The sequence below is a fragment of the Carcharhinus amblyrhynchos genome, unplaced genomic scaffold (genome assembly GCF_965287045.1).
Source record: "Carcharhinus amblyrhynchos unplaced genomic scaffold, sCarAmb.v2.hapA scaffold_41, whole genome shotgun sequence".
NCBI lineage: Eukaryota > Metazoa > Chordata > Chondrichthyes > Carcharhiniformes > Carcharhinidae > Carcharhinus > Carcharhinus amblyrhynchos.
This window is the reverse complement of record NW_027649782.1, coordinates 2,130,556-2,148,637: the sequence shown is the minus strand read 5'-3', so window position 1 is coordinate 2,148,637 and position 18,082 is coordinate 2,130,556. Positions and strand designations below refer to the sequence as shown.

At 45.8% G+C, this 18,082-nt stretch overlaps 1 protein-coding gene across 1 annotated transcript in view; it reads right to left on the bottom strand.

Annotated features, from left to right (window-relative positions):
* Positions 1-18,082, bottom strand: part of epha8 (eph receptor A8) — a 570,939-nt gene that overhangs the window by 427,426 nt on the left and 125,431 nt on the right. The window contains exon 3 of the mRNA XM_080181519.1: positions 1,077-1,740. Within this exon, the coding sequence (XP_080037645.1) occupies positions 1,077-1,740 (664 nt within the window). The remainder of the gene's footprint in view (positions 1-1,076; positions 1,741-18,082) is intronic.

Below are 18,082 nucleotides of genomic sequence, written 5' to 3'. Positions count from 1 at the left end.
CCATCCACACATACAAGTGTATATCTATTCAAGTGCACATATACTGTGCGTACACAGTATGGGTTGAGAAGCGTGTTTCTTGTATGTGCATTTGTATCTGAGTGTGTCTCTGCATGTGTGTGCAACTGTTGAACGTGCTCTTGATTGTACATGTGTATTAGTATCTGTGCAAGTTTTGGTATGAGTTTGTACACGTGTGAGTGTGGACATGCACCACATTAGATGCAGTGTAATTCTGATGCTGTCACAATGAAATACATACCCTAGTTGGAAGTGAGAGCAACTGTTCTAGTTGGGGAAAGGTGAGAGCGCTATTTTTAAGTGTGTGTAAAGAACCAGTTTCCACCTGGTTGGGCAGGGAGGGAGTTTGTATCTGAATCTCTGGCGTTTGTGAATAAACCTACATTTCAGAAATTCTAGCTCCTGATTCCCCTTTGTTCAGTGAATGAGTTGTGAATTATGATAGTAACATAAGACATGGATAACAGCTTGTCCCCCTCTGAAAGATTGGGCATTTTACATGGAGTTCTTTGCATCTCCAACTTGTAACTTCCAAGAAGCCATCATATCAGGTCCCCAGCGGGAGTAAGTGCATTACAACCTTGACAGTATCACAACATTAATACTAATGTAGGACATGTACATACATACATATGTGTACAAATACTTACAAGAGTTTGCACACATACAGATACAGACCTACAAACGCACACATATGTACAAAGACAAACACATATGCCCAACAATCTCTCACACACTCTAAAAACAAACTGTGTGAAATGTTAATCTTATTTATATATCGGGTGTCAATGTTTAAGGAGAACCGATTGGATAATCCTGTGCAGTGACTGATATAGAAACATAGGGATTACCCGATCAGAATTATTCAAGATCCGTTGAGTTCATCCTTCTCCATTTTGGCAATCACATTACAACTTCCAATGGAGTTATTGGCAATCAAACCCAATCAATCAATCTAAAGCAAACCCAAGCGTGAACGAGGTATTGTTTGAAACCATAAATCCAAAGCCACCATTCATTTCCACTTATTGAAAAAAATTCAAAAGGTGTCTTACCTCGACAGCTATCTCTTTGCTCCTCATAACCAGCACTACAGACGCACTTGCCAATGGGAACGAGCCATTCCCCTTCCGCGCTGCAATACATCTTAGGCGTATCTCTCTCTTCACTGTGGTCCACACACTGGCCTTGCACCTCTACCAGAGAGGAGGAGTCAGCTCCAGTCACTGCATCAGGAAAGACGGCCAAATTCTGGACCATGGCCGGACATTTCTTGTAATACACCCTCACCGACACTATCGCAATGCAAGCTCCTATATCCTGAAAAGCCAGGTAAATCCCTTTTTTATTGAGTGGGCCCACTCCACGAACTTCAGTGTTTAGTTTCAGTCTCCGAATTCCCAGGTCGACGCTGGTGAAGCTTTCGTCAGCTGCCACCGTGTCAATCTTCACAAACTGGTTCTCCCAGATGTTGTTGCCAATGTCCCTGTCCGACTCGAAGTAATAGAGGTTAAAGGTCTCCTTGCATGTCCCCGCCACTCCTGGCATACTGTTGCAGTCTCGCAGGGTGAATTTTATCTCAATGTATATTCGATGGGCCCCGTGCCGCTGTAACCAATTAGTCCTTAGCCAGTTATTCTGATTTGGAGACATGACATTGCAGACCTGATAAGTGTGGATCGGAGTGAAGAACTCATCCATCTCACTGATAGCATCCCACTGCAAAGCAAAATCACTGGATATAAGAATGCATTTAATCCTTCAGGGAAAGAAAAAAGCATTGTTTATAACTGGGATAAAATAGGAAATGCTGGATAAACACAACCATTCTGGCAGCAGTTCTGGAGAGAGTTAACTTTGAGTCCCGTATGACTCTTCTTCAAAACTGAAGAGCGGTAGAAATGTAATGAATTATATAGATGGGAGTGGCCAGGGGTGTGTGTGTGTGTGTGTGTGTGTGTATGTGTGTGTGTGTGGTGGAGGGGTGAGAAGGGGGTTTCAAGGGATGGAGAAGAATAGAATGTCAGGGATAGGTTGGAGCTCAGGAAGATGGGCATGCACATAAGACAAAGGGAGTGTTAATGGTAGTATTAAAGACTAAAGAGGGTGTTAATAGTGGCATACACTGAAAGCAAAACTAAAGAACAAAGTGATAGATGGCCCTGTGGGGGAGGGGAGATTTCCAGCATCCGCAGCATTTTCCTTTTGTTTGATTGCTTACGACTGGATTTTGGTTTAACATTTTATTCATTCTTTATAGAGATATATTCTGGCAATGCAGTGAGGGATTGAGCCTGGCTATTTAATGACTGCCACGTTGTGATATGGATTCAGCTACCCTAGGACCACACACACACAGTTACACGTATAATATTCTCTTTATCCTCATTGTATCCCCATTCTCCTGAGATCGTGGCGAATCGTGGAAAGATATCATGCAGAGAGTAGCAATTTATCCAAATCTTGTCAGTGCTGGCTCTGTGAAATTATTCCCATCCCTCTGCCTTTTCCCACAGCTCTGCAACTTTCTCTCCAATTCCTTTTTGAATCTGCCCCTTTGAATTCCAGATCATTACAATTTTTTAAATTGTTCTAATTTCTTCCTTATTTTTTCCTGCAGTGAGTTTCATCAGCCACGTGTCCATTTTACCAGCTTGTCCATGTCCGCCTGAAGTCTATTCCTATCATAGAACTATCAAATCTTTATCATAGAACCCTACAGTGCAGAAAGAGGCCCTTCGGCCCATCGAGTCTACACCGAACACAGTCCCACCCAGGTCCTACCCCCCATATCCCTACATATTATACCCACTAATCCCTCTAACCTACACATCCCTGGACACTAAGGGGCAATTTCTTAGCATGGCCAATCAACCTAACCCGCACATCTTTGGACTGTGGGGGGAAACTGGAGTACCCGGAGGAAACCCACGCAGACACGAGGAGAATATGCAAACTCCACACAGACAGTGACCCGAGCTGGGAATCGAACCCAGGACCCTGGAGCTGTGAAGCAGCAGTGCTAACCACTGTGCTACCGTGCTGTCCCTATAGTGCAGGAGGAGGCCACTTCATCAGAGAGTCGGAGCAGACACAATGGGCTGAGCACCCCCATAAACCCACATATTTACCCCACTAATTCCCCTAACCTGCACACCTTGGCACAGTAAGGGACAATTTAGCATGGCCAATCCACCTAACCTGTACACCTTTGGACCGTGGAGGAAAACTGGAGCACTCGGAGGAAACCCACACAGACAGGGAGAAGGTGCAAACTCTACACAGTCACCCAAGATTGGAATCGAACCCAGGTCCCTGGCGCTGTGAGGCTGGCAGTACTAATGCATTGTGCCACCGTGCTGCCCTATCATCCTCACTGTTTACTACACTTGAGAGTTTCATGCCATTTACAAATTTTGAAAACACTGCCGACTCTAAGTCATGAACTTATACCAAAAGCAACAGTGGTCCAAGTACTGAAACCATGCAGAATATCATCGTATACCTGCCTCCAATCTGAAAAACAATTGAGCGTAAACTTCAACTGTATAGTAAACTCTCACTAAACACTTTTCCATTGTGTATGTAATCCTGGTCAGCTGGGAGGACATTCTTGACCGAGATCCCAACACCTCTTTGTGTGTGTCCCAAGTTCTGTGCAAGAGGCTGACCCGGGATGTGGGAGGTTGGATGCACAGCTGTAGACCACACACACACACAGACAAAATGGCTATCGCTTTGAGGCAGTATGGGAGTCTTCCTTTCAAGATGGGCTCTGTTATCTTTTGTTTAAATGATGAATTCTTATTTTGGCAGGATTTAAATACTGACAGCATGAGTGACATAACCTCTACATGATAATGGATAGACACAAACAGCTTGTGTGAAATTATAGTCTCTGATAAGCTATTCAGGAGTGCTGATTTCCATTCTTCTCGTTTGTGTATCTGACGCCCCCACACCCCAGATTTCTCTGTTCCCACAGCCAGCTTAAAAACTGCCCTGCTATTTTGCATCATCTCCTTTCACTGTTCCTTCCAAATTCCAACAATTATCACTTCTTAAATGTTATCTGTCACGTGTCTGCACATTTCACTGGTCTGCTTATATTCTTCTAAACATTAGTATTACAGAGAACAAATAATAAAGAAAAGTACAGCACAGGTACAGGCCCTTCAGCCCTCCAGTACTGCGCCGATCATGATACCTTTCTAAACTAAAACTGCATGCACTTAGAGTCCATATCCTTCCATTCTCATCCTGTTCATGTATGTCTAATGCCCCGTAAATGCAGTTATCGTGCCTGCTCCCACCACCTTGACAGCACGTTTCAGTCATTCATCACTTGCTTCGCACATCTCCTGTAAATTTTTCCCCATGTCCCTTAAACCTATGTCCCCTAATACTTGACTTTTCTACCCTAGGAAAGAATATCTGACTATCCGTTTTATCCATGCCACTCATAATCTTATAAATCTCTATCAGTTCACCCCTCAACCTACGTCACTCCAGTGAGATCTTATTATCTTTGAGAGTTTCTTATTATCTTTGAGAGTTCAATGTTCCCTTTTATGTTGACTGTAAATTGATTCACTTTGTTTCTCTAATCTTCTCCTCGTCTTCCTCTCCAATTGTTCTAATCTGGAGATAGGTTGGTCTTGGGATTGGACATAGCTCTGCACAACTTTGAGGGCCGAAGGGACTGTACTGTGCTGTAATGTTCTATGTTCATTCTCTATTGTTTTACAAACTTAATCCTCTTTTCTCAAATTCATTTTAAGTACAATAGGTTGAGTTATTCGTGAATTTCTGACTTTTGACCTCCTTCCTTTCCTCCCCTTCTAAGGAATGGATTTAGCCTAAACTTGAACGAGGTTCTGGTTGAAGATAGTCTATTATTCACTCCCTGTTGTCTCTCCAGGAAACATTCCTCACATCTACACTCACACTGTTCAGGAAACATTCATAGAAAGAAATCATAAAAACCCTACAGTGCAGAGAGAGGGCACCCAGCCCATCAAATCTGCACCGACAACAATCCCACCCAGGCCCCATCCCTACATCCCTCTAACCTGCACATCTTAGGACATTAAGGGTCAATTTTAGCATGACAAATCAACCTAACCCACACATCTTTGGACTGTGGGAGGAAACCAGAGTACCCGGAGGAAACCCACGCAGATACGAGGAGAATGTGCAAACTCCACATAGACGTTTCCTGTCTCGGGTCACTGTCTGTGTGGAGTTTGCACATTCTCCTCGTGTCTGCATGGGTTTCCTCCGGGTACTCCAGTTTCCTCCCGCAGTCCAACGATGTGCGGGTTAGGTTACATAAGAACATAAGAAATAGGAGCAGGAGTAGGCCATCTAGCTCTTCGAGCCTGCCCCGCCATTCAATAAGATCATGGCTGATCTGTCGCTGCTCAGTTCCACATTCCCGCCCTCTCCCCATAACTTTTAATCCCCTCTCTTATCAAAAACCCATCAACCCGCGTCTTAAAAATATTTAGCGAGGTGGCCTCCACCACTTCAACAGGCAGAGAATTCCAGAGATTCACCACCCTTTGAGTGAAGAAGTTCTTCCTCAACTCCGTTCTAAACCACCCCCCCTTTATCTTGAGGCTGTGCCCCCTAGTCCTACTGTCCTTTCTGAGCGGGAAGAGTCTCTCCACCTCTATCCTATCCATCCCATTCATCATCTTATACGTCTCAATGAGATCTCCCCTCATTCTTCTAAACTCTAACGAGTACAAGCAATTGCCCCTTAGTGTCCAGGGATGTGTAGTTTAGTGGGATTAGTGGGTATAATATGTAGGGACATGGGGGTGGGGCCTGGGTGGGATTGTGTTCGGTGCAGACTCGATGGGCCGAAGGGCCTCCTTCTGCACTGTAGGGTTCTATGATTCTATGACAGTGACCCAAGCTGGGAATCGAACCCAGGACCCTGGAGCTGTGAAGCAGCAGTGCTAACCACAGTGCTACTGTGCCACCCATCTGCTCATTTGCCATCTGCCTGGTTTGATCACTTCTTAAGTCGCAGAAACTGCAGCACTGCTCTGGCTGAGTATCTGGAGATTATTGGTAAAATTAAGAGAGGGTAAATCTACACGTACTAAAAGAAGTGAGTGAAGCAACAGTAGGAGCACTGTTACATATTTACAAACAATCATTCGAAGAAAGAATAGTGCCAGAAGACTGGCAAATGATTCTTGTATTGAAAAAGGGGAGATTCAATCAACCGGATGCTAGGCATGTCGGAGTGACTGAAATTAGAGCTGAGGGTTACCATAAATTTACATTTCCCAGCGGTTGCTGCCGGTCACCATTTTGACTGGCACAAGAAACCCAACACGCACTTCAAACTTTTTAGATGTCCACCTCAGTTTTGAATTTCCCCGGGTTTGCGATCTTCAGCGAGGTGTGTGGGTTCCTGAAGCCAGTGTGAAACACAGCAGGTCAGTGAGTTCATGAAGCTTGGAGGAAGCCTGTCGAGGAGTTACCATAGAAACCATAGAAAATTACAGCTCAGAAACAGGCCTTTTGGCCCTTCTTGTCTGTGCCGAACCATTTTTTGCCTCGTCCCACTGACCTGCACTTGGACCATATCCCTCCACACCCCCCTCATCCATGAACCCCTCCAAGTTTTTCTTAAATGTTAAAAGTGACCCCGCATTTATCCGGCAGCTCATTCCACACTCCCACCACTCTCTGTGTGAAGAATCCCCCCCTAATATTCCCTTTAAACTTTTCTCCTTTCACCCTTAACCCACGCCCTCTGGTTTTTTTTCTCCCCTAGCCTCAGTGGAAAAAGCCTGCTTGCATTCACTCTATCTATACCCATCAAAATCTTATACACCTCTATCAAATCTCCCCTCATTCTCCAGGGAATAAAGTCCTAACCTATTCAATCTCTCTCTGTAACTCAGTTTCTCAAGTCCCAGCAACATCCTTGTGAACCTTCTCTGCACTCTTTCAACCTTATTTACATCCTTCCTGTAACTATGTGACCAAAACTGTACACAGTACAGTTGGAACATTTTGACAGGAAAATCTAAAAGGTGTTGCCAACTTTATGTGTCATAATGAGATGCTGTATAATAATTTAAGTACATTTTTAATGCAATGATTGATAATAGTACATTGTTCTTAAAAGGTAAGTAACCATTAAATTGACCAGCAATATGAATGTGTTCAAAAGTATTAAAGTAAATTGTCCAGTGGATAAAGTGTTCTTCTGCATTCATTAAGTCTGCAGATGTATCATTTGGACCTTATGATTTAACTTTTATATTAATTCAAAGTCCAACCACCTGATTGGCTTTTTGATGCAGTGGCGTGCTTTGGTCTTTAAAACATTACTTTAAAGACATTCAGCCTTAAAGGCTTTGTTGACATAGCTGTGATTCGGAATCCCATTATGAATGTTTGGCCTGAGCTCCAAGCTGCACTAATGTATTCAGCTCTGTAGGCTTAGTTTATTCAATCATATAATGGAGTCTTATTATGAATATTTGGATGAGTTGCAACAGGGCTAATTCACACCACAATCAATAGAACTGTGAACTTTGTTTTGATTGACAGTTTTATGATCAGTTAATAGAATTAAAGTTTTTTGAAGATGTTTCTGAATGCATTATTTATTTTGATAATTTCATGAGCATCTCAAAGACTTTGCAACACTAATAAAGGGCACGTGAGTTGTGTCCATAGTGGACACTGGATGATTTGGCATGGTTGTAATGAAGGGAAAAGTGGGGCGATAGAAAGAGGGAATGGATGAATAGAGTGGGCATAGGGCTGAGGGGGTGAGAGGTAAGGGCTAAGATGGCTATCATATGTACAGAAATAGGCCAACATCCTAAAGAACTGAGACAAGGTTTCTAACTTGTCTGCTTTGGCATCTGCCCACCACGGACTTAAATCCAGAGGCGGAAATCCCAAATCCAAACCATCTCTGACTCCATGGTATGAAAACATGGTAGGTGTATGGCAGTTAAATAAGAAGCAGAAATACCTGAGTCCTGATTACTGACTGTAAGATAAAAATCCACACCACTGAGTCCAAAGAATTAGAGAGTAGTTATCTTTTTGTTGATGGCAAAAAGGATAATTGGGCAGATTTTGCTGTGCGAATGATGCAGAGTCTGGCCAGAGAGTTTTCGCAAAGAAGGGATACCTCATAAATTGTAAGTGACCATTCTACAGCAATCTAACACCCAGATGGACTGGTAAGAATGTTGGGATAAGAATTGTATCTGTACAATCACTGGCTGAACATCTGGTGGTGTTACTCACACAGCTAACAGCAGTGTGTCAGCAATGAGTTGGAAGCACTGGTTAGCACTGTTGCTTCACAGCTCCGGGGTCCTGGGTTCGATTCCCGGCTCGGGTCACTGTCTGTGTGGACGTTCTCCTCGTGTCTGCGTGGGTTTGCTCCGGTTTCCTCCCACAGTCCAAAGATGTGCGGGTTAGGTTGATTGGCCATGCTAAGAAATTGCCCCTTAGTGTCCAGGGATGCGTAGGTTAGAGGGATTAGTGGGTATAATATGTAGGGATATGGGGGTAGGGCCTGGGTGGGATTGTGTTCGGTGCAGGCTCGATGGGCCTCTTTCTGCACTGTAGGGTTCTATGGTAAGCTCATGACAAGATTTGCATCAAGAATACATTTTACAACAAAGAGCCTATTTGTGTAGAGACTCAAAATACAACAACTTCTCCTGCTAAAAGCAGGCCAATTTCTCCATTGGAGGATAGTCACGGAACAAAAATGATGTATATAAAATCAATCCCACTTGCATCAGCGGTGTCCAGCTGATGGGGAAATAATTAATCATCTCCATTCTGACCTAGAATTGTATTGTCACTACATGCAGCTAAGTAATTTGGTTATCTCCACAGGGTTCTCCCTGATCTCCAGTTGTCAGTGGGCGATTGCAGAACACTTGGAGAAAGGGCCACATTTGAAACGTTTCTCTCACTGTCAATTTCCCACCAAAGTTAAGGCAGTAGATATTGGCGACTAACTTCTACCTGTTAATTCCCTCTGATTAATTCATTTGCCATTTGCTCTTCTCACTCGGTGTTCTCTCTCTCTCACTTGCTCCTTCCTGAGTTTTCTATGGTTTCCATACACATTCTGTCCATAGAACATAGAACATAGAACATAGAACATTACAGCGCAGAACAGGCCCTTCGGCCCACGATGTTGCGCCGACCAGTTAAAAAACAATGACCCTCTAACCTAAACCAAACCCTTACCATCCATAAACCTATCCACGGATCTCTTAAACACCCCCACCCTCTGGGTAAAGAACCTACCCCTGACATCCGTCCTATAACTACCCCCCCCTTAATTTAAAGCCATGCCCCCTCGTGCTAGCTTTCTCCATCCGAGGAAAAAGGCTATCACTGTCCACCCTATCCAAACCTCTAATCATCTTATATGTTTCAATAAGATCCCCTCTTAGTCGCCTTCTTTCTAACGAAAACAACCTCAAACCCCTCAGTCTCTCCTCGTAGGACCTCCCCTCCATACCAGGCAACATCCTGGTAAACCTCCTCTGCATCCTCTCCAAAGCCTCCACATCATTCCTATAATGTGGGGACCAGAACTGCACACAATACTCCAAGTAATCCAGGGGCTAGATTTACTCTGCCCACCCCCACTGATTGACAGGAAATCTGCTTTGATGTGCAAACGTAGCAACATTCTTTTAAAATTTCAGGGTCTGACAGTTTATAGTGCTTTGTTTGATTACGGCTGTGTGAATGCTCGACTGAACAAAACCTGCCAGTGGCCTGAGATCGGCAGATACTCGGGGACATAAATGATTGACAGCCTAAAGAGGCTCTAACAACATATTCTGCCTTTGATAGGATTTCTGAGTTCTTGGTTATTTTTTTCACTGGCCACTTAAGTACAAAGATGTGCGGGTTAGGTTGATTGGCCATGCTAAGAAATAGCCCCTTAGTGTCCAGGGATGTGTAGGTTAGAGGGATTAGTGGGTATAATATGTAGGGATATGGGGGTAGGGCCTGGGTGGGATTGTGTTGGGTGCAGACTCGATGGGTTGAAGGGCCTCTTTCTGCCCTGTAGGGTTCTATGATCTTAATGTATTTTTTTTCTCTACCAAAGTGTAATTTTTTGCACTATCAGTGAGAGATTAATAAATGAGAGTTTAAACATGCATTTAAAAGAATTCCCATTGCTGTTGCATGGCTCATGGGGGCTGTATATAAAGTTAAGTTAAAGTTTATTTATTCGTCACAAGTAAGGTTTACATAACACCGCAATGAAGTTACTGTGAAATTCCCCCAGTCGCCACAGTTCGGGTCAATGCACAGAGCCAGCACTTCTTTCAGAATGTGGGAGGAAACTGGAGCACCGGGAGGAAACTGGAGCACCGGGAGGAAACTGAAGCGCCGGGAGGAAACCCACGCAGACACGGGGAGAATGTGCAAACTCCACACAAACACTGACCCAAGCCGGGAATCGAAGCCAGGCCCCAGGCATTGTGAAGCAGCAATGATGAGCACTGTGCTACTTGTATATAGTGAACACTGGGTGAGTGGTTGTGGGGAATATACAGGGAGGGTATGGAGGGGACATTGTGTTGGGCAAGCGTGAGAGGTGAGTGTGAGGTGAGACTTATGTGGTCTTCACATGGGGAGCTTGACAGCTGAGAACAAAGGGCAATCCTTCTAACAAACCCATCTACACACTTGCAACGTTCTGACATTCAATTGCGGCTTGCAAACTTCACTGCCTGCAGAAACAAAATTTCTGGGAAAATTCACTCACGAGTCAGCTGTGCACCTTGGAAGTCAGGAAAGAGCCTAACTTGAATTCTGCGCACAGATCGTGAAGATTCATCTTTGTTCATCAGCAATATATTTTTATGTCTCACTCATTGCTTGATACAAATGTTTCTGCTACATTTGTGCGTTCCTTTCTTCTCCCTCTTTCTTTTGATAGTCATCCAAATTTCCATTCTTCTGTTCCTCACTAGATATCTTCAAAAAGAGAGATAATCCACCTAACATTATTCATTGGGTGAATCAGGTGGAGTCTTGAGGCAAAGTAATGTTTAGAAGGCAGGGAGAATTGGAGCAGAGTGTCCAGATTGAATTGAATCTCCTTTTTAAAAGTTGTTTCTATGAACATAGAACATTCCAGCACAGTACAGGCCCTTCAGCCCTCGATGTTGTGCCGACCAGTGGAACCAATCTAGTGACCCTCTAACCTAAACTATTCCAATGTTATCCATATGCCTATCCACTGACCATTTGAACGCCCTTAAAGTTGGCAAGTCCACAACTGCTGCAGGCAGGGCATTCCACTCCCTTACTACCCTCTGAGTAAAGAACCTACCTCTGACATCTGTCCTATAATTACCACCCCTTAATTTAAAGCTATGTCCCCTCGTGTTAGCTATCACTATCTGAGGAAAAAGGCTCTCACTGTCCACCCTATCTAACCTTCTGATCATCTTGTATGTCTCAATTAGGTCACCTCATAACCTTCTTCTCTCAAATGAAAATAACCTCAAGTCCCTCAGCCTTTCCTCATAAGACCTTCCCACCATACCAGCCAACATCCTGGTAAACCTCCTCTGCACCCTTTCCAATGCCTCCACATCTTTCTTATAATGCGGCGACCAGAACTGTACGCAATACTCCAAGTGCAGCCGCACCAGAGTTTTGTACAGTTGTAACATGACCTCACGGCTCCGAAATTCAATCCCTCTACCAATAAAAGCTAACACACCGTACGCCTTCTTAACAACCATATCAACCTGGGTGCCAACTTTCAGGGAGCTATGCACATGTACCCTGAGATCTCTCTGCTCGTCAACACTACTAAGAGTCCTTCCATTAGCCCTATATTCTGTACTCCTGTTACTCTTACCAAAGTGAATCACCTCACACTTTTCTGCATTAAACTCCATTTGCCAGCTCTCGGCCCAGCTCTGCAGTCCCTCTGCAAACTGTAACATCCATCCTGTCTACAACAATCCGTATTTTTATTAAATTATTTAGAGTTATATAATAAAACCTATAGTCATTTGAGAAACAGAGTTTATCTGAGGTTGCAAGTTACTCTGTAGTACTGAACGGTTACTGAATGCTAACGGCAGTGTTCTAACACCACCAATGATGGAAGTTGGTGGGGATGTTGCATTTTTTCATGGAGGCTTTGAGGGTGTCCTTGAAGTGCTTCCTTTGCCCTCCAGGTGCCCGCTTGCTGTGTCGAAGCATTGAGTAGAGAACTTGCTTTTGGGGGGGGGGGGTCACATGTCAGGTGTGTGGACCACGTAGCCCCACCCAGTGTAGCGGATCGAGCGTGGTCAATATTGGTCTGAGTGACAGCACTGATGTTGGTCTGCCTCTCCTGCCAATGGATTGGGGGGACCTTGGGGCAGTCGTACTTCTCCAGGGTTTTGAGGTGGTCTGCTGTACATGGTTCACATCTCTGAGGCAGATAGGAGGCGCGCATCCCCGCTGCTTTGTAGACTATAAGTTTGTTGCTGGGTCTGAGGTCCTGATAGTTCAACTCATCATCACTGCCTGCCCCTGTTTGCTTCTGCGGTATGAAAAACTGTCCTTATCGTGGATTTTGATAACAGGTTGGGCAGTGCTGTGTAGCAGGGGTAGGTTGGGCAGTGCTGTGTAGCAGGGGCAGGTTGGGCAGTGCTGTGTAGCAGGGGCAGGTTGGGCAGTGCTGTGTAGCAGGGGCAGGTTGGGCAGTGCTGTGTAGCAGGGGCAGGTTGGGCAGTGCTGTGTGGCAGGGGAGGTTGGGCAGTGCTGTGTAGCAGGGGTAGGTTGGGCAGTGCTGTGTGGCAGGGGAGGTTGGGCAGTGCTGTGTGGCAGGGGCAGATTGGGCAGTGCTGTGTAGCAGGGGCAGGTTGGGCAGTGCTGTGTGGCAGGGGCAGGTTGGGCAGTGCTGTGTAGCAGGGGCAGGTTGGGCAGTGCTGTGTAGCAGGGGCAGGTTGGGCAGTGCTGTGTAGCAGGGGCAGGTTGGGCAGTGCTGTGTGGCAGGGGAGGTTGGGCAGTGCTGTGTAGCAGGGGTAGGTTGGGCAGTGCTGTGTGGCAGGGGAGGTTGGGCAGTGCTGTGTGGCAGGGGCAGATTGGGCAGTGCTGTGTAGCAGGGGCAGGTTGGGCAGTGCTGTGTAGCAGGGGCAGGTTGGGCAGTGCTGTGTGGCAGGGGAGGTTGGGCAGTGCTGTGTGGCAGGGGCAGGTTGGACAGTGCTGTGTGGCAGGGGCAGGTTGGGCAGTGCAGTGTGGCAGGGGCAGGTTGGGCAGTGCTGCGTGGCAGGGGCAGGTTGGACAGTGCTGCGTAGCAGGGGTAGGTAGGGGTAGTAGGGGTAGGGGTAGGTTCGATTCCTGTTGGCTTTGTAGTTTAGCTCGACTCCAGTGGGGGGCATCCTCTCTCGAGCTGCCTGTGTGCAGCAGACTGTGGTAGGTGGGTCATTAAGTATGTTCAAGGTGGAGTTAAACAGATTTTTAATCAACAAGGCAATCAAGTGATATGGGAATAATGCATGAAAGTGGAGTTGAGAATTATAGCAGATCTCTTGGAGTGGCTAGGTAGACTCGATGGGCCGAATGGCACACTTCTACTCCTACATCTTGTGATCATAGAATTCTACACTGCAAATGGGGGCCATTCGGCCCACTGAGCCTGCACTGACCACAACCCCATCCAGATCCTATCCCATACCCTAATGCATTTACTCTAGCTAGCCTTGACACTAAGGGACAATTTAGCATGACCGTCCACCTAACCCACACATCTTTGGACTGTGGGAGGAAACTGGAGCACCTGGAAGAAACCCAGACGGACATGGGGAGAATGTGCAAACTCCGCACGGACAGTGGCCCGGGAATCAAACCCTGGAGATCTTGTGGTCTCTTGCTGGGATTCATAAAAGAGTGTTGGCCTCATCGCTGTTAATGGTCATAGTTATCCTCTCCTGCTGTTCTTTTCATCCACTGTACATTCTATAGAATTATTTGTGCGCACAACAGGCTTTAGTTACACAATATCTCAGCCACAGCTTCCTGGCATCATTCTCAGAATGGAGAATAGCTTGAAACAGAGATGGGATAAAATGCAACCTCACAATGACGAGAGTGCAGAGTGTGGAAAGTGTAAGAAAATGAATTATTTAGTGCGGAATTGAGAAGATAGCTGGTAATGATGAATTCTCTTTATCAAAGCACTGTGTTTGAAGTTTAATGTCGTGAGCTGGACTCTTTCAACAATGTTGTTCTGGGGGTCGAGGGGATGGGGAACTAGAGTTTTGATCAGAGATAATAGATTTAGGCAGTGGTTCACATTACAATGGTGTTGGCAAGTGTAAAACAAACCTATCACCTGTTACTCAATAGTATCTGCTCATTCAGAAAACTGCGTCCAGATTTCAATTTCTGATTCTCAGCTGCTATTCCAATCATTCAGAAATTCTGTGGTCTCGCACGCCCCGTGGTCAGCGAGAATGGAGAATTTCGCGCTCAGCCAAATCTCCGTTGACAGCAGCGGGACTGGAGAATCTCAGCTGCGGGACATGGTGTGAGAATCCGACTGTTTTTAGCTGGTGGTCATGTTTCCCACTCAAATAATTTGAGAGAATTGATGGTAAATTATAATCGTAAATGCAGCAAGTCCACAGTGCAAAGCACGAAAAACATCCGCAGAGATATCACCAGCTCCTTTCCTGTCTCCCGAGTGAATGAGGATGTCACTTATCCTCGGGTCTTATGTCCGAATGTGTACCAATGTTTGGCTGTATCTGGTGGGGAGGAGGGGGGAGGAGAACGTAATGAACAGATTTCTGGACTGGCGAGGTGATAGCTCAGAAAAAAAAATCCAATTAAAGGCATCAAGGTGACTTGCTTCTCCTTTGCTTCTGAGAATCAAGTGTTCCTCAAAACCAGTCAATGGATTTACTTTCCATGGTCTATTCCATCAGAAATTCTTGAAATGTTCATTCTCTTTGAAGAGGCTGAGAAAGTACTCGATGTGGATTAATACAGAGGGGAAATATAACTTATAAGGAGATCTGGCCTAAGCAACTTGGAACCTTTCGTCTCTATTTGACTTGCTCCTTACATTTCACTCTCTCTCTCTACCCATCTCTCACTATTGGATACTCTGTGCTGGATATCTGGTATGGATTCTCAGGGAGGCATCAGGCACTAGATTCCCATTGACTCTCTGCATTTACCCCACCCCTCTGCCCATTTTCCTTGTTGGCCGTTTATTTATCACTGCCTTGAGGATGTTCTGGTCAATATGGAGAGTGGCAGCAGGCAGAGCTAAATCCTGGTCATGCTGCAGTAGGAATCAAATGAGGAACCTGGACTGGGTGAAAATTGGAATGGGGCGAAGCAGAAAACTCTTGTTTGATTTAAACCCAGAACCCTATTCACGCCCCAGGCCTCCGTTCATACCCCAGGCTGAATCACATCCAATTCTGATTTACAGGCAGCCGCAGTACACTCTCTTCAGTACAGATCATAGAACCCTACAGTTCAGAAAGAGGCCCTTCAGCCCATCGAGTCTGTACCGAACACAATCCCACCCAGGCCCTACCCCCATATCCCTACATATTATACCCACTAATCCCTCTAACCTACACATCCCAGGACACTAAGGGGAAATTTCTTAGCATGGCCAATCAACCTAACCCGCACATCTTTGGACTGTGGGAGGAAACCGGAGCACCCGGAGGAAACCCACGCAGACACGAGGAGAATGTGCAAACTCCAGACAGACAGTGACCCGAGCCGGGAATCGAACCCAGGACCTTGGAGCTGTGAAGCAGCAGTGCTAACCCACTGTGCTACCGTGCCGCCCACGTTTCATTGCGATCAATTTGACTTCTCAACCGCCCCCCCCCCATATCTCTCTCACTCCACCTCCTGAAGTGACTTGGTGAGATTTGGGATTGTACCCTGGATAGTTGGGATTGGGGCACTCACTCCTGATTCTACCTAAACCCCATCCAGTGTTGCCCCATTTCTGGGTTTAATTGGGAGTCTACAACTTCTTCAACATGTAAATTTTTAACACCCCCCCCCAACCTCCCTCACCAAAAGGAGCATTAAAATTCATTTTAAACAGTTAATGATCTTACTTTTTAGAAAAAGGGGAGTATGAATGATGTTGGGTTCAGCCGTATTCAATAAATACGTCAGGAGGTCTGAACCCCTCGTCCCAGGCGCTGATGCAGTTCAAAGCTTAGCAGAATGCGCTGACTCTAATTCCCAAATAAATTCAGTTTCCAGACACTGGATCGGATTTTGGCCACCAAGTGGAGTGGGGAGGGGAGGGGAGGGGTGGAGGGTGTAGCTCAAGCTGGTTAAGTTCATGAGTTGCTGGACCCACCTTAAAATCAACTCCCAATCACAGGATTTTCATTTGATGGGACTGTGCATACCAGACAGTAGGAGGCCACAGGAGAAGCAAGTGCCAAGGAGGCTGGGTTAGAGTCATAGAGACCCGACAGTGCACAAATAGGCCATTCGGCCCATCAAGCCTGCACTCACAACAATCCCACCCAGACCCTATCCCTGTAACACCCCCACCTATTTACCCCTCTGATCCCCTGACACTAAGGGGCAATTTAGCATGGCCAATCAACCTAACCCGAACATCTTTAGTAAGTGGAAGGGAACCAGAGCACTTGAGGAAACCCACGCAGACATGGGGAGAATGTGCAGGTTCCGCACAGTCAGTGACCCAAGCTAGGAATCGAATCTGAGTCCATGGCGCTATGAGGCAGCAATACTAACCACTGTGCCACCATGTCCTCCATGGCAGAAGCCAGTGGTGGAACGGATGGCGTTTCCCACTTGAGTTGACTTGTATCAAAAAATTAGAAATTTCTGCTCCCTGTCCCAGTGCTGGGAGAGGTGGAAAGGCTCATAACACAAGAAATTGCCCCTTAGTGTTTAGGGATGCGTAGGTTAGAGGGATTAGTGGGTATAATATGTAGGGATATGGGGGTAGGGCTTGGGTGGGACTCGGGCCGAAGGGCCTCTTTCTGCACTGTAGGGTTTCTATGATTCCATGATTCAACATTTATAAAGTACTCGGATGTTCAATAGAAGCTCCAGAGGGTCAATGTCTGGAGGGTGGGATTAGGCTGGTGCGAGCTCCTTGGCAAGGATGATGGGCCGAATGGGCTCTTTCTAATGCTGTAAACGTTTATGCTTCCTCTGCTCCCACCATTTGTGGGGTCACGCAGCTCAGGACAGATCAAGGACAAAACCTCACGAGTGTCCTGGCATGTCTAATTCAACGCCACACCACATGACTCATTCACCAATAAACCATATTGGGATATTTGCCAGTCTTGCACACCCCGCTGCCAGCAAGAATGGAGAATTTGGTGCACGGCCAAATCTCCGTTCACCGCAGCGGGACTGGAGAATCACAGCAGCAGGGAAGGTCAGGAAATCCCGGCCAATATGTGTGCTTGACCTTTGACAGGGAGCAAATGATTTGATGCTGCTGTGAGCTGGATTTATTCACGGGAATCTTTAACAATTTTTAAAATAAATTGAAAATAATGACCTAGTTAGATTAGATCCACAAATTTCTCCATTCTGTTGATGCCCAGTTACACATTCTCTGTAAATCCCATGGGAATATCTGCAAATGTAAATGGACATAAATCTGCGTTCGCAAATGGAACTCTAGGAAGGCATCAAGCCCTCACAACCATGTCTGCTTTCGTTCAATAGAATCGTTAAAATTTCAGCTCATTTTGCCATCATCCAGGCACCTCAGTTACAGTGGCGCTATGGTTAGCACTGCTGCCTCATTGTTCCAGAGACCTGGGTTCGATTCCCAGCTTGGGTGACTGTCTGTGTAGAGTTTGCACATTCTCCCCGTGTTTGCATGTGTTTCCTCCAGGTGATCTGGTTTCCTCCCACACTCCAAAGATGTGCAGGTTAGGTACATTGGCCATGCTAAATTGTGCCTTTGTGTCCTGGGATATGTAGGTTAGCAGAATTAGTGGGGTAAACATGTGGGGTTATGGGAATGGGGCTT